Below are 12,727 nucleotides of genomic sequence, written 5' to 3'. Positions count from 1 at the left end.
TCTTTTGTCTTTATAGCAGTCCTAATATTATATATTTTATTTTTCTTTCCGTGCTAAAAATAATGTGGTTATTTTTTCAGTGTGAATAATCAGCAGTAAAAATTAAATATTAATATTTTCCCACACGCTGATATTTAACAGTATCTATTTATATCAGGATGCTGTTATTTAAGCTCAGTTAAAGGTCTGTGTGTAGTGTGAGCGGGCTGACTCAGTCCCTCAGGCTGAGGAGCTGCAGTAGCTGCGCTGATGCTGGACATGCGCGGATGGGCTGGAAAAATGGCGGCGAGCTCCAATGGAAGCGAAGAAAAGCGCTGAGATTTGAGGCAGTAAACGGTGGGTAAGAGCGCTGGCACTTATATTCCGATTATAGATTGAAACCGGGTCATTCGCTCGCGATTTCTGTGTGTTTTCTGTACTAAATATACATCCATAAAAAGAGAAAATATATATCTGCGGTTCAGCATGTCTTCTGTGCGTGTTATTACCAGAACTGTGCACTAGGGCTCTCTGACACACACACACACACACACACACACACACACACACACACACACACACACACACACACACACACAAATATAACAGAGGTGTGTGACAGTAAAGGTAAACACCCTGTACACAGTCCAGTCCACGCTTACAGTAACTGAACCTGAAGAAGCGGTTTATTTACATTCACACTGCTGGATCTGTCAGGAGAATCTAATCTGATTTCTCTGTGGTTTAATAGCTTATACTCTCTGATTTAGTTTTTACACTGTGACTTTTCACCTCTCATTTCTTTATTAAACCTGAATCCGGATCAGTTCTCCACACAGAGACTCACAGCCTGCGCTTCACTCACCGCTCTGATTGACACGCGGGAGGAGTGGGCGGGGCCCACGCTGTCGTTCTGGACACGCCCACTCCCGGATAACAGCAGATTAGTGGATCAGAAAATCACTTTCACTGAGGGGCTTAATCCAATGCAGTCTTTTTGCAACTCTTTGTTTATCCTTTATTCATTTTTCCTTTCTTTAATATTTATATTATATATTTCTCTCTCTTTTTATAGCAGTCTCAATATATTCTTTCTTTCTTGTGTTTTGTTATTTTATTTGATCCTTCTTTATAGCAGTCTCAATATAAACTTTATATTCTTTTTGTAATACATTTTATACTGTCTTTCTTTCTTATAGCAGTCTCTATTATATCTATCTATCTTTCTTTTCCTTGTTTTCTTTCTTTATTTTTCCTTGTATGCTTTCTTTCTTTCTTTCTTTCTGTTTCCTTCTTTATTTCTTGTTTTTTTTGTTATTTTATTAGTTCCTTCTGTATAGAAGTCAAATATAAACTTTATATTCTTTTTTAAATACATTTTTATACTGTCTTTCTTATAGCAGTCTCTATTCTATTTTTCTTTCCTTCTTTCTTTTTCTTTGTTTTCTTTCTTTTTTTCTCTGTTTCCTTCTTTATAGCAGTCACAATATATTCTCTTTCTTTTTCCTTGTTTTTTATCTTTTTCCCTTATGTCTTCTTTATAGCAGTTCTAATATATTCTTTCTTTCTTTTTCTCTCTCTCTCTCTCTCTGTCTCTTTCTTTCTTTCTTTCTTTCTTTAAGCAGTTCCAATATATTCTTTCTTTGTTTTTATTTTTTTTGTAGAAAATATATTATTTCTTTCTTTTCTTTCATCTATTATTTTTCTTAGTTTTGTCTTTTTACCATTTTTCTTCCATCCATTTTTCTTTGTTTTTCTTCATTTTACAATTCTCATTTTTCTCTTTTTTTATTGCAGTCCCAGTATACTTTCTTTCTTTCTTTCTTTCTTATGGCAGTTCTTTCTTTTTTGTTTGTTTCTTTTTTTTATTCTTACTGAATCTTCAGGTTACTTTAGATTCCCTCTCCTTGCTGTAAACTGGCTGTGAGTTTACAGGAAGCTTCCTGTGTCTTGGAGATGGAGGGGTGGGGTGGTGTGTTTGGGGCAGGGTCTGGGTCCTTCAGTAGAGTGGGGCTCATGAAATGTAGACATCGTCTGTTAATGGCAGGCACACAGCCGGACTGCTTTTTACGGCATTTTGGAATCTTTATGACAGGCAAGTGAATGGGTTTCGCTGTGTAAGACTGAAGAAAGAGAGGAGCTGCAGTGTTTGTGCAGTGAAGAGCAGAAGGTGAATGGAAAGGTTGGCGTGAGGTTGAGGAAGTTTTATCTTCACTTCTCCAGCAGTAGGAACTGATTATAGAGCCTTTTGGAAGAATGAAAGAAACCTGTTAAAATGTGTTTTTGAGAATGGATTCAGACTTATCTTATTATTTTTAGAGTAGTTTTAGCAAAGTTTACTGCTCTCTTGTAGGAACAAAGTGTTTAAATGAATCTCTGTATAATGAAAATAGGTATCCTTTTAAACTTAAAACCACATGGTTTATTGTCATTGTCTAAACACAATTTTGTATCAGATTTTTTTGTCTTTTTTAAAACGTATGTTAAAATATGTTAAAAGTAATAAAATGTTATTTTAACTTGGATTGGAAGTTTTTTCTACTCCCTTTGTAAATTTAGTCTGGTTTGCTTTGAAATAATATATGCAATATATATATGCAACATGTTTCTTTGCTGAAATAATATCTCAGTATTTCAGGATATTTTTCCGATAATGTACTGCATGAGTGTGGGGTTGTGTGGTAGACAGATAGACAAGTAGATATAGTGTCCATCCATTTCATTTGATGTGAATGAATGTTTTTTTTATAGTTTTGGGGTCCCCATAGAAAACAACTCTCTTTTTATTTATTATGATCAGAGCATTAGACTTTCAGATTCCTAACAGGATTTAACGAGTATTTAAAGAAGTATTTGAAAAAATACTGGGTTAATCTGGGTCAAATGTTAGTGAATTGAATACACTGATTTTTTTTTTTAGTTTAGTTTTTTTTAGTTTTTTTAAATGCACTAAGATGAAAATATTGGCCCAAACTATTAGAATTAAACATTTGGATGAAGGCTGTACACTGAACATGTTTCTTCGCTGAAATAATATTACAATATTTCAAGGTATTTTTTTTGATAACGCTGTGCTTAAATGATAACAAAATGATAATAAATAAACTATACTGGTCAGATATAATCTGTCCCTAGTAGATATATAATAGGAAATGAGAACAGTGTCAATTTCTCTGTTTGCTACAAACAGCAAAAAGTTGTACCCTTATGGCTCTTATGACCCTAAAATAATATGATTTTAGCTTATTTACCTCAGGAGTGCTTGTGCTAGTCCTGATCTTACTTCAGCAGTGATGTTGACACAGACTTAGCTAGCTAGCTAGGTTGCCGCAGCAGTGCCATCAGTACTGCAATTTCAATTTTATTCATACATTTACCACAGCAGTGCTTTTTAAGTCACATATAGGAAGCTGTTAGTAAGTTACGCTCAGCTTGTGAAGCTATCTCAGCTATCCCTGTACAGCTTGTATGTTCCAGGTGGAAAACAGCCAGACAGTTTGTGAAGAGATAGTAAACTGATAGGGAGTGTGATGAGTGATAACTGAATGCTTCATTTAATTTATGGGAGTAAAGTGTAAAAAAAATAAATAAAAATAAACCTGTGTTTTTTTACACAGCAGCATGAGTATCCCTTAATACATAATACCAAAACATCTCGTTCTGGTTTATTTAAATAAAGAATTGATGTCAGTGAAAGTTAGATTATTTAATTATTCTTTGTATGTTCTTTTTTTATTTGTTGTTCGTCTCAGAACCCAGAATGTTAGGCTGAATTAAACAGTATAATTTCTCTCTGTTCTAAATCAACCTAAACTTTTATACTCCTTCATGCCAGTACAGGAATAAGAGTCTGCTCCTCTGTTTCTCTGCATCAGCTCGCACTCTGTCTCAGCTGTAGCCAATTTTTGTTTGGCCGTAGCCAGCCTGGGACTTATCGCTCACTGGTGAGACAGAGGCTTTGATCCGACCATCCTGCGTTCTTCAGGAGCTTTACTAACTTATTTCTGTCAGCCTCTTCAGAAAACACAGATAGGTGCAGTGCTTTGATTTCAGCACAGCTATCTGTGATTTAGTGACCCTCTTGTCTTTGCGGGTGAAATGAATGGGGTTAAAATGAGCGGAAGCAGTGGGGGAGATAATCCACGTCTTCTGTAATGCTGGAAATATGGTTCTCGGGGCTGGTGTGCTAATGGACTAATGTGAAGTAAAGCTGTGGTGGTACATGCTTGCATTGCTCTCAGTGAAATAAGGCTTTAAAGAGGCAAAAAACCTATGGTTTGTCAAATGCCTGATAAACAGATGTATTTGGTATTTTATAATGTTACAGTACATGAAATTTTGGCCAAACATAGTTTCCAGGTTTGGTATTTTGAAATAGGGCTGTCCCTAACGATTATTTTTTAAACGATTATTCTAACGATTATTTTTTTTCGATTAGTCGACTAATCTATTCATTGAGAAACATATTTAAATAATTATTTTACGTTTTAAAGCAAACGATAAATTACTATATTTATATAACAACAACAACAACAACAACAACAACACAAGCCTACTAAACCAAACCCCACACTTATAATCACTTAGATGTACAGCACGTTGTTTAGATCTTTAACGCTAAAAATGGATAAGCTCCCATACACCACAACCGTGTGTTGCACTGTTTTCTGTGACCGCTAGATTTTGTGACCACTGGCAAGTAGTTCTCAGCAGACCGGTGCACTGGCCGATTCGAAACGTGTTCGTTTCTAATGTTTACCCCGACTGGCCAAAACGGTTCAGTTTAGGGCTGAGGGTAAGGTGTAGGTATTGAAAGCTTCCGTTTTGCCAATGAACGCTCATAACCGTGAGCACTGGTCACAAAATTCCGACGGTGACAGAAAACGGTGTGACACCGCAGCGCCGACGGCGCTAGCTAAAATAACTTAAGGCAGCTAGCTTAGCTAAACACCTGAACTTATGAATAATGCTACTGTTTCTGGAAACTGCGAAATGCCATGCACAAATATAAACCAAAAATGTATAATTTCTGCCTGTGGCAGGTTTAAAACCTTTGGTAGACAGCCTTAAGTCTTTTTAAGGACACCCGCGGAGACCCTGATGTAAACGGTAACTTACTGTGTGACCCTGTTGACATAGTGCTCCTGGATGTTTGCGCTTCAAGTGCTCCTTTTGCACGTATGGCAGAGGACCACATTGTTGCCCTTTTGCGTGAAATGCTCCCAAACTTTAGATGCCCGCTGGCGTTTTTTTTGTAGCTGGAGATTGCTCTCCGGAGTCCAAGCTCTCTAGAGCTTAGATTCTCTGCCCGAACCCGACATGACCCGAGGCCCGCCCGTAAATCCTACCCGGGCTCCAGAAAATAGTCCGAGATGTAGGCGTCTGTTTTTTAATTATATTTTTATTAAAAAAAAAAATAACGAAAACTGAAAGTGAAACTAAACTAATTTATTTATAAGCGCTGTTTTCACTACCGCAGTTCTACAGCGGGGGTGTTGTGCCGATTCTGTCCGCGAAGCGGGAGTCAGATTCAGCAGAGAGTCGGATTCGGCACAAACGCGGCGGCACCTCGCGGTCCGCGGTGTCAGTTGTAAGCGCTCGCGCTAGCCGCAAAATACGGCAGAAAACACTGAGGGAGCTGCAGAATTATGAATGGGACTAGAATATGAGCACGAGGAGATCAAAGAGAACCTTCACCTGTGAGTAGCTCTCACCAGAACAAGTCAGAACAATCTCTCTCTCTCTCTCTCTCTCTCTCTCTCTCTCTGTGTCTCTCGCACGTGAACTCCTCCGCGTTTGACTTGCAGAACTGTGTTTAGCTGTTCTTAAAAATCATTTTAATTAAATAATAGTTCTATGCTTCTATGTTACCGTGTTAATTAACATAATTCTGATCACATTTCGCTCATTAAAACAGCCCGAAAACAGCCAGTTGGAATTTTTGGGCCCGATCTAACCTCTAATGCTCTCCACAGGCACCGCCATGTTTACGACGCGCCGACGCACGTTATGCAAATCGATGTATTTTTGTAATCGATGACGTCGATTATGTCGACGCGTCGCCCCAGCCCTATTTTGAAATAATGAGAAATAATATGTGTATTCTACTTTAATTCACATTGTAATGCTGCATTCAGTTTGTCTCGAGTGTGGGATGTTGGAACTGTGAACATAAATCCTTTAATTTTCCCACAAAATGGTCAGTGCGCCTTATAATCCAGTACGCTTTATGTATGAATTTTACCAGTCAGGTTGTAAGGAGCAGTAAAGACACTCCACTCAAGTACAGCGTTATACAGAAATTTCAGTTTAGCTATCCAGCTCTTTTGCAGTTCAGAGGCGAGTTTTATGGGACTGTAGCCTGCTGCTAATTCTGGATAGCACTCCTGGAGCAGAATAAGCATTAGCCGCTAACCACACTGCACTAACTTTTTTGCTGATCAAAGGCAAGTATATTGGACTGTAGGTTGTGTGTGTACCATGTTAAAACAAGCTATGTGGGACAAACCGCTGCCTAATATCGCCCTGAACACTCAGGGTTCCTAGCAGTTAGCTGCTAATGCTAATGCTGTTGCACCTAGACTTAGTGGAAACCTGGAAATCTAAGCTAACTGTAAATAAACAAAATCCCTTTACTCACCCAAAAAAGCAGTTGTCTGGAGAGAAATCTGTGTAGATTAACATCCAGCGCTTGTTTGACTTTAAAAGGAAATGTTTTTTTTTTTTTTTTAGAAATACAGTTTTGTTTACTTAGCTTAACTTAACTTAGTTACCCGTCCCCACCACTCAGTGGAAAAACTACAGTAAATTTATTTTAGGGCCTAAACAGAGTTTCCCGCTGCTCTATCTAGGTAGGGTGGTCGTCTTAACAACAGACACTGCTGCCTTGACTGCATCTTGCTCCTCATTCATTCTTAATGGAAAAAGATCTGATTTTTAGTGAACCATACATCAAAACTGTGCTTCTGATCGAAACTCTATATACAAAACTGGATCACACAATCAGAAAAAAACATATAATGGAATAGTGTTGATACTTTGAACAGTAGGACAAATTATGCAGTAAAAATCCTGAAGAAAAATAATAATAATAAGAATATAAATGAATATATATGGTGGAAAGATGGATTAAAAACTGATAAATATATAAGTGTGGGTCAGTATGGCCGTGTATTAAAGTTCATTTACATGAAGCACATGTGCATTGTCTTCTGAGTGAAAAGATAGAGATTAGATATAATGCAGGATTTTTTCTTTAATATTGCATGTTTTTCTCTTTCTCTAGGATGGAATTGTTTTAGCAGTTTCCAGACTGTTCCATTACCACGGGCTGCAGTGCTTAATGTCAACATGGGAAAAATACCTCAGAGAGGTAACTGCTTCAGCTGTATTCTTTTTGTATTTACTTTTGCACTTTTTTATCAATCTGTTAATCTGTTTTCCTGTCATGTTGTATGTTGTACATCTTGAATTCTGTTTATTTGTACAGACCATAAAGAAGGCAAACGGGAGAAAGGGGTTAGCTGTGATCCACCAGCCCCCCTACAGATGTCTTACAATGGTACTGCCCCACTTTAATGCATGTGTTGGTTATACCTAATGTATAGCAGACATTATCTCATGCTCACATGCTCATCATATGTATGCTTCCCTCCCTTGTATGTTTCCCAGAGCCATTCAGGTGGGAAGCTTATTTAACGGAGACTTCCTCCATGCCAGCATCTCCCAGCTGCTTCAGACAGGTATGCAACGTTTAATAGCAGTGGCACCAGAGCTGCACAATATACAGCTCTGAAAAAAATTAAGAGACCACTTCAGTTTCTGAAGCCGTTTCTCTGATTTTGCTATTTATAGGTAAATGTTTGAGTGAAATGAACATTTTTTTTTTTTATTAACTACGGACAACATTTCTTCCTGATTCCAAATAAAAAATATTGTCATTTAGAGCATTTATTTATTTAAATGAGAAATGGCTTTTTTCAGACCTCAAATAATGCAATGAAAACAAGTTCATATTCATAAAGTTTTTAAAGTTCAGAAATCAATATTTGGTGGAATAACACAGGTTAAATCACAGTTTTAATGCATTTTGGAATGATTTCCTCCACCAGTCTTACACACTGCTTTTGGATAACTTTATGCCTTTACTCCTGGTGCAAAATTTCAAACAGTTCAGCTTAGTTTGATGGCTTGTGATCAACCATCTTCCTCTTGACAATATTCCAGAGGTTTTCAATTTGTTAAATCAAATAAACTCATAAATTTTATTTGGTCACTTATTTTTTTCCAGATCTGTATATTGTTGTAGCAACATAGTCACAACATGCTCATATGCAGTAGTCACATTGAAGGGCACCTAGTGGTGTGTAATTTTGTCATGTAAAATGATTTCATATTATCATATTACAGTGATTTTGCAGCTCAACACAAAATAAATAATTTTGTATTTTTAAAAGTTTTCTAATTTTTATGACTAATACGTCAGTGGCAAATTAGATGTATCCAATAGAGGGGACACACTATATAATCAGAGACTGAAATAATTTAGCCATAAATGGCACAAAAAAGTAAAAAGGATGGATATTTTATACCAAACAATGACATTTTCTTTAACAAGCAAGAAAAACATTTTAAGACTATTTATTTCATGCAATGTTAAAAAAAAGCCAAAATTTCAAAAAGGTTTCAAACAATTTTCCATATTCCATATAGTGCATATTAATATAGTAACATGTTAGATCACCGACTTCTGGAAAAAGGAAAAACAAAAAGAAAATGTGTTACAATGTCAGTTTTTACCTTTATTGTGCAGCCCTACATGGGTTGCTAGCTCAGTCTGATTTTATGCTATTTATGTCACTTAACTTCCTAATAGGAATGTACTAAAATAAAAATCTGGTCTGTGTAGTGTGACACAGTCATAGAGCAGTATTTTGATGTGAGCGACGCCGTCTGAGATTCCGACGAAAAGACTAGCATGTTAGAATTTTTTTGTATCCTGACACTGACCAATAGGAAGACGTTCTGCACACAGATGTGAACATGGGAATAGTAAGCGGGACGGTGCTCCTGCAGTTCGCTGGAACAGCAAAACAGACGAAAATTATTCTGTTTATTGTTTTATTCTCTTTAGATGCACTGAAAGCTAGCTAAAGTAGCTTCATCCTTATCATACCTCAAGTTCTCTCTGGAGTACAGAAAAACTGTGATGTTCTCTTTGGGTCCTGCAGAAACGAGCCAACAGTCACATCTTCCTCTTTTTTTTATGTTTTTCTAAGCAATAAAGTGCTTCCATCACGCAAAGCGCTTCTGTAGCTATAACTGTCAGATTCTATCCTCCTCCCTTGCGATTACCTATGAACTCACGGAGGATGTGGATGATGATTGGTCGGTGACTAACGTATAGTGTTGCCAGTCCTCTGAGTACCACACGAAACGAAGATAACTGCTTAATCTGACATAGTGAACACCGTGAGGAACAAAAATGTTGTGTAGTCTGAGCTTGGCATAAAACAAAAAATGTTCTCAGTTGTTTAGGCATTTAAATAGCAATTACAAAACTACAATTACTACAAAACTACATCCCAGCAATCCTTTAACAAAGCACAGTATGACTTCATTATGAAATCGGCAAAGAAAAAAGCTATTTAATCATGTTATCAGAAACATTGTTTGGTAAAAAATTATTGTTTTTTTTTTTTTCACTTGTTCAGGCCGCACACTGAAATAGTTTTTTTTTGCCATTTTATTTAAAATAATTTCAGTTGCCAAAAATATTAAGTGTAACTTTACTTTCTCACATTTCTCCAATGTCTTCAGTCCAGGATTCCCCCTATCAATAGTTTCAAAGTGGGTATGAAAGTTGAAGCGCATGACCCAAGGAACTCCAACTCCATGTGTATTGCCACTGTCATGGGTATTATTGGGGTGCGTCTTCGTCTGCGCTTGGATGGCAGTGACAACACCAATGACTTCTGGCGATTGGTAGATTCCTCTGACATTCAGCCTGTGGGCATGTGTGAAAAGAGCGGGGACATGCTGCAGCCACCACTCGGTAAGAATTACTATAACCTTAATTTAAAGATTTAAAGAAGACCACTCCTGATTTTACCATGGTTCATCACAGTAGAATTATTGACAATAGACTGTGTAGAGTTGTTCTAATTATACATTTACCTCAGCAGTGCAATTTTAGTCATACATTTACCACACAAGTGTTATTTTAGTCAGACATTTACTTCAGTAGTGAGAGAAAGGCAGCCCAATTTGATAGACAAACAAACACTAGGGTTGCATTAGCAACCCCAGCAAATGTTACAATCTTATTCCTGTTTTTTATTATTATAATTATATTACTTTCTATCTTATTGTGTCAGGTTGGAGCATGAAAATGATGCGGAGAGCGGACGCAAATGCGAGTTTATATCTTTATTAAACAGAAATTAAGCAAAATAAACACATAAAAAGGGAAATAAAAAAACAGGGTAACTATGAGAACTACAAAATACACAAAGACTGAAAACAAAGTAAAACCTACAACCTAACAGATGTAAAACGTACAAGAACTGACAAACTTACACTGAAAACAAAGGGCTATATATACACAGAAGGGGGCAGGAAACACCTAGGGACAGGTAATGAGGGGGCGGAGCTACATATGAACACAGGTGGGAGCCCTGAAGACATGGGTGGAGACAAGAAGAACACAGAGAGGGTGCCATATGTTTAGGAAAGACAGAACAGAACAAGACGAGAATGTGACATATTGGTTGTAAACATCATTTTGAACCATTGAGATTAGAGTTGGATGGTCTAATGGTAATTTTTTTATACCACAGTATTTAAAGAAATACAATTTTTTATCACTTTTGTGGTGTACAGAATGTTTATGGAAACATTCTAGTGAAACATGCCAAAATTCTATATAGACTTTTGCGCAGACACTCTTTCTCACTCTTCCTCTCTCTCTCACCCTCTCTTTCTTTCTGTCTTTCTCTCTCTGTCTGTCGCAGGTTTCAGGATGAATGCCTCCTCATGGCCCATGTTCCTGTTAAGAACATTAAGCGGAGCCGAGGTAGCTCCGGCCTCAGCCTTTAAAAAGGTAAACATAGGAAATGTAGACCCAAGCAGACTGTCAGATCACATCATAATCAAATCCTTTTAGGCCTGAGAAAGTGAGCGAAGACTTTGTATGAACTTGGATGAGATCACTTAGAAACAAGCCAGCAATATTTAGACCTGAGAGCATGAGCGTCAACCGTGTATTAACTTGGACAAGATTACTAAGAAAGTAAGCCAGTAAAATACACTTTTGTGAACATGCTACCACCCTTCACTCGACAGACCCTAATGAACACTGGAACCAAAACGTGAAACATGATACTGATGTTCCTCACATTGTAAGTTTCAATGTTATGTTCAGCTTAAAAAATGCATGGACATTACAACGTAATTACAACATTACAACTCTGCCCATTCTCATATGTTACCAAAACTTTGAAAATGCAGTGTTCCATCCATACCTGGCATCCACTTTCAGGCCTCACTCAGACTCTGACAGTTCACATCATCTTGCCACACATGTAAAGTCAGTCACCGTCTTTTTTTCGAACTGCTGCTGATGCAGTATTGCCAAGTAGCATCACAGCACACTCGGAGGAAAGTGCAGCGATAATACTAAATACTAAACTAATACTAAAGCCATCCAAACTATGAAGAACTAGAATTATGGAATACATATGGAATTATTTATTAAACATAGGAAATTATTTATTAAACAAAAAAGTGTTAAACAAACCAGAATATGTTTCATATTATAGATTTTTCAAAGGAGCACCTCTTGCTTAGATGCTTTGCAGTCTTTATAGGGTACAGTCACCTGGAATGGCTTTCAGGAGTTAATTACTTGAATTTATTGTCCTCTTAATATCTTTGAGAGCATCAGTTGTAAAGTAGTGCAGAGGTAGAGTTGGTATACAAGAAATAGACCTATTTGATTAATGTTTGGATTCATATTATAGCAAGAACTAAGTGACAACTGAGCAAAGAAGAAAACTTCGAATATGTCGCCAGTGCAGTCGCCAGACCAAAAAATGTTATGATGAAACTGGCACTCATCAGGACCGCCCCAGTAAAGGAAGAGCTAGAGCAGGGGTGTCCAAACTGTTTGGACAAAAAAAATCTGACAAATTAAATATACACACTTCCCTCTGAACTCAGTTAAAAAATAGTCATTTTCCCAACGTGCCTGAAATTTTCTGCATTTTCAGGAGCCACCCAGGCCTTTGCACAACCACTTCAAATCAGGTATGAAGCTGGAAGCGGTGGATAAAAAGAACCCCTACCTCATCTGCCCCGCCACTGTTGGCGAGGTTCGCGGAGACGAGATTTTCATCATGTTCGACGGCTGGCGAGGAGCCTTCGACTACTGGTGCAAATACGACTCCAGGGATATCTTCCCCGTGGGCTGGTGCCAACTGACACATCACAGCTTGCAGCCCCCTGGAAGCAGCTGTGAGTACCTCCTATTTCCACTAGATGGTGCCAGATCTTTTTGTTCCAAAGGTTCACCTACAGCTCTGGAAAAAAATAAGAGACTTCAATTTCTGAATTTTGCTATTCTCTGATTTTGCTATTTATATGTATATTTTTGAGTAAAATGAACATTGTTGTTTTATTCTATAAACTACAGACAACATTTGCCCCAAATTCCAAATAAAAGATTGTCATTTAGAGCATTTATTTGAAG

At 37.4% G+C, this 12,727-nt stretch overlaps 1 protein-coding gene across 3 annotated transcripts in view; it reads left to right on the top strand.

Annotated features, from left to right (window-relative positions):
* The first annotated feature begins 232 nt into the window (after positions 1-232).
* The window catches only part of scml2 (Scm polycomb group protein like 2), a 51,983-nt gene continuing 39,488 nt past the window's right edge, over positions 233-12,727 (top strand). For all 3 annotated transcript variants that reach the window (XR_002649750.2, XM_007259376.4, XM_022668209.2), the window contains exons 1-7: positions 233-336; positions 7,265-7,351; positions 7,469-7,540; positions 7,651-7,721; positions 9,799-10,033; positions 10,992-11,080; positions 12,249-12,492. Coding sequence is in view for 2 of the 3 variants with exons in the window: in XM_007259376.4 (XP_007259438.3) it covers positions 267-336; positions 7,265-7,351; positions 7,469-7,540; positions 7,651-7,721; positions 9,799-10,033; positions 10,992-11,080; positions 12,249-12,492 (868 nt within the window). In the remaining variant the exon portion in view is untranslated. The remainder of the gene's footprint in view (positions 337-7,264; positions 7,352-7,468; positions 7,541-7,650; positions 7,722-9,798; positions 10,034-10,991; positions 11,081-12,248; positions 12,493-12,727) is intronic.

The sequence above is a fragment of the Astyanax mexicanus genome, chromosome 23 (assembly GCF_023375975.1).
Source record: "Astyanax mexicanus isolate ESR-SI-001 chromosome 23, AstMex3_surface, whole genome shotgun sequence".
NCBI lineage: Eukaryota > Metazoa > Chordata > Actinopteri > Characiformes > Acestrorhamphidae > Astyanax > Astyanax mexicanus.
This window is presented reverse-complemented; position numbering and strand designations above follow the sequence as displayed.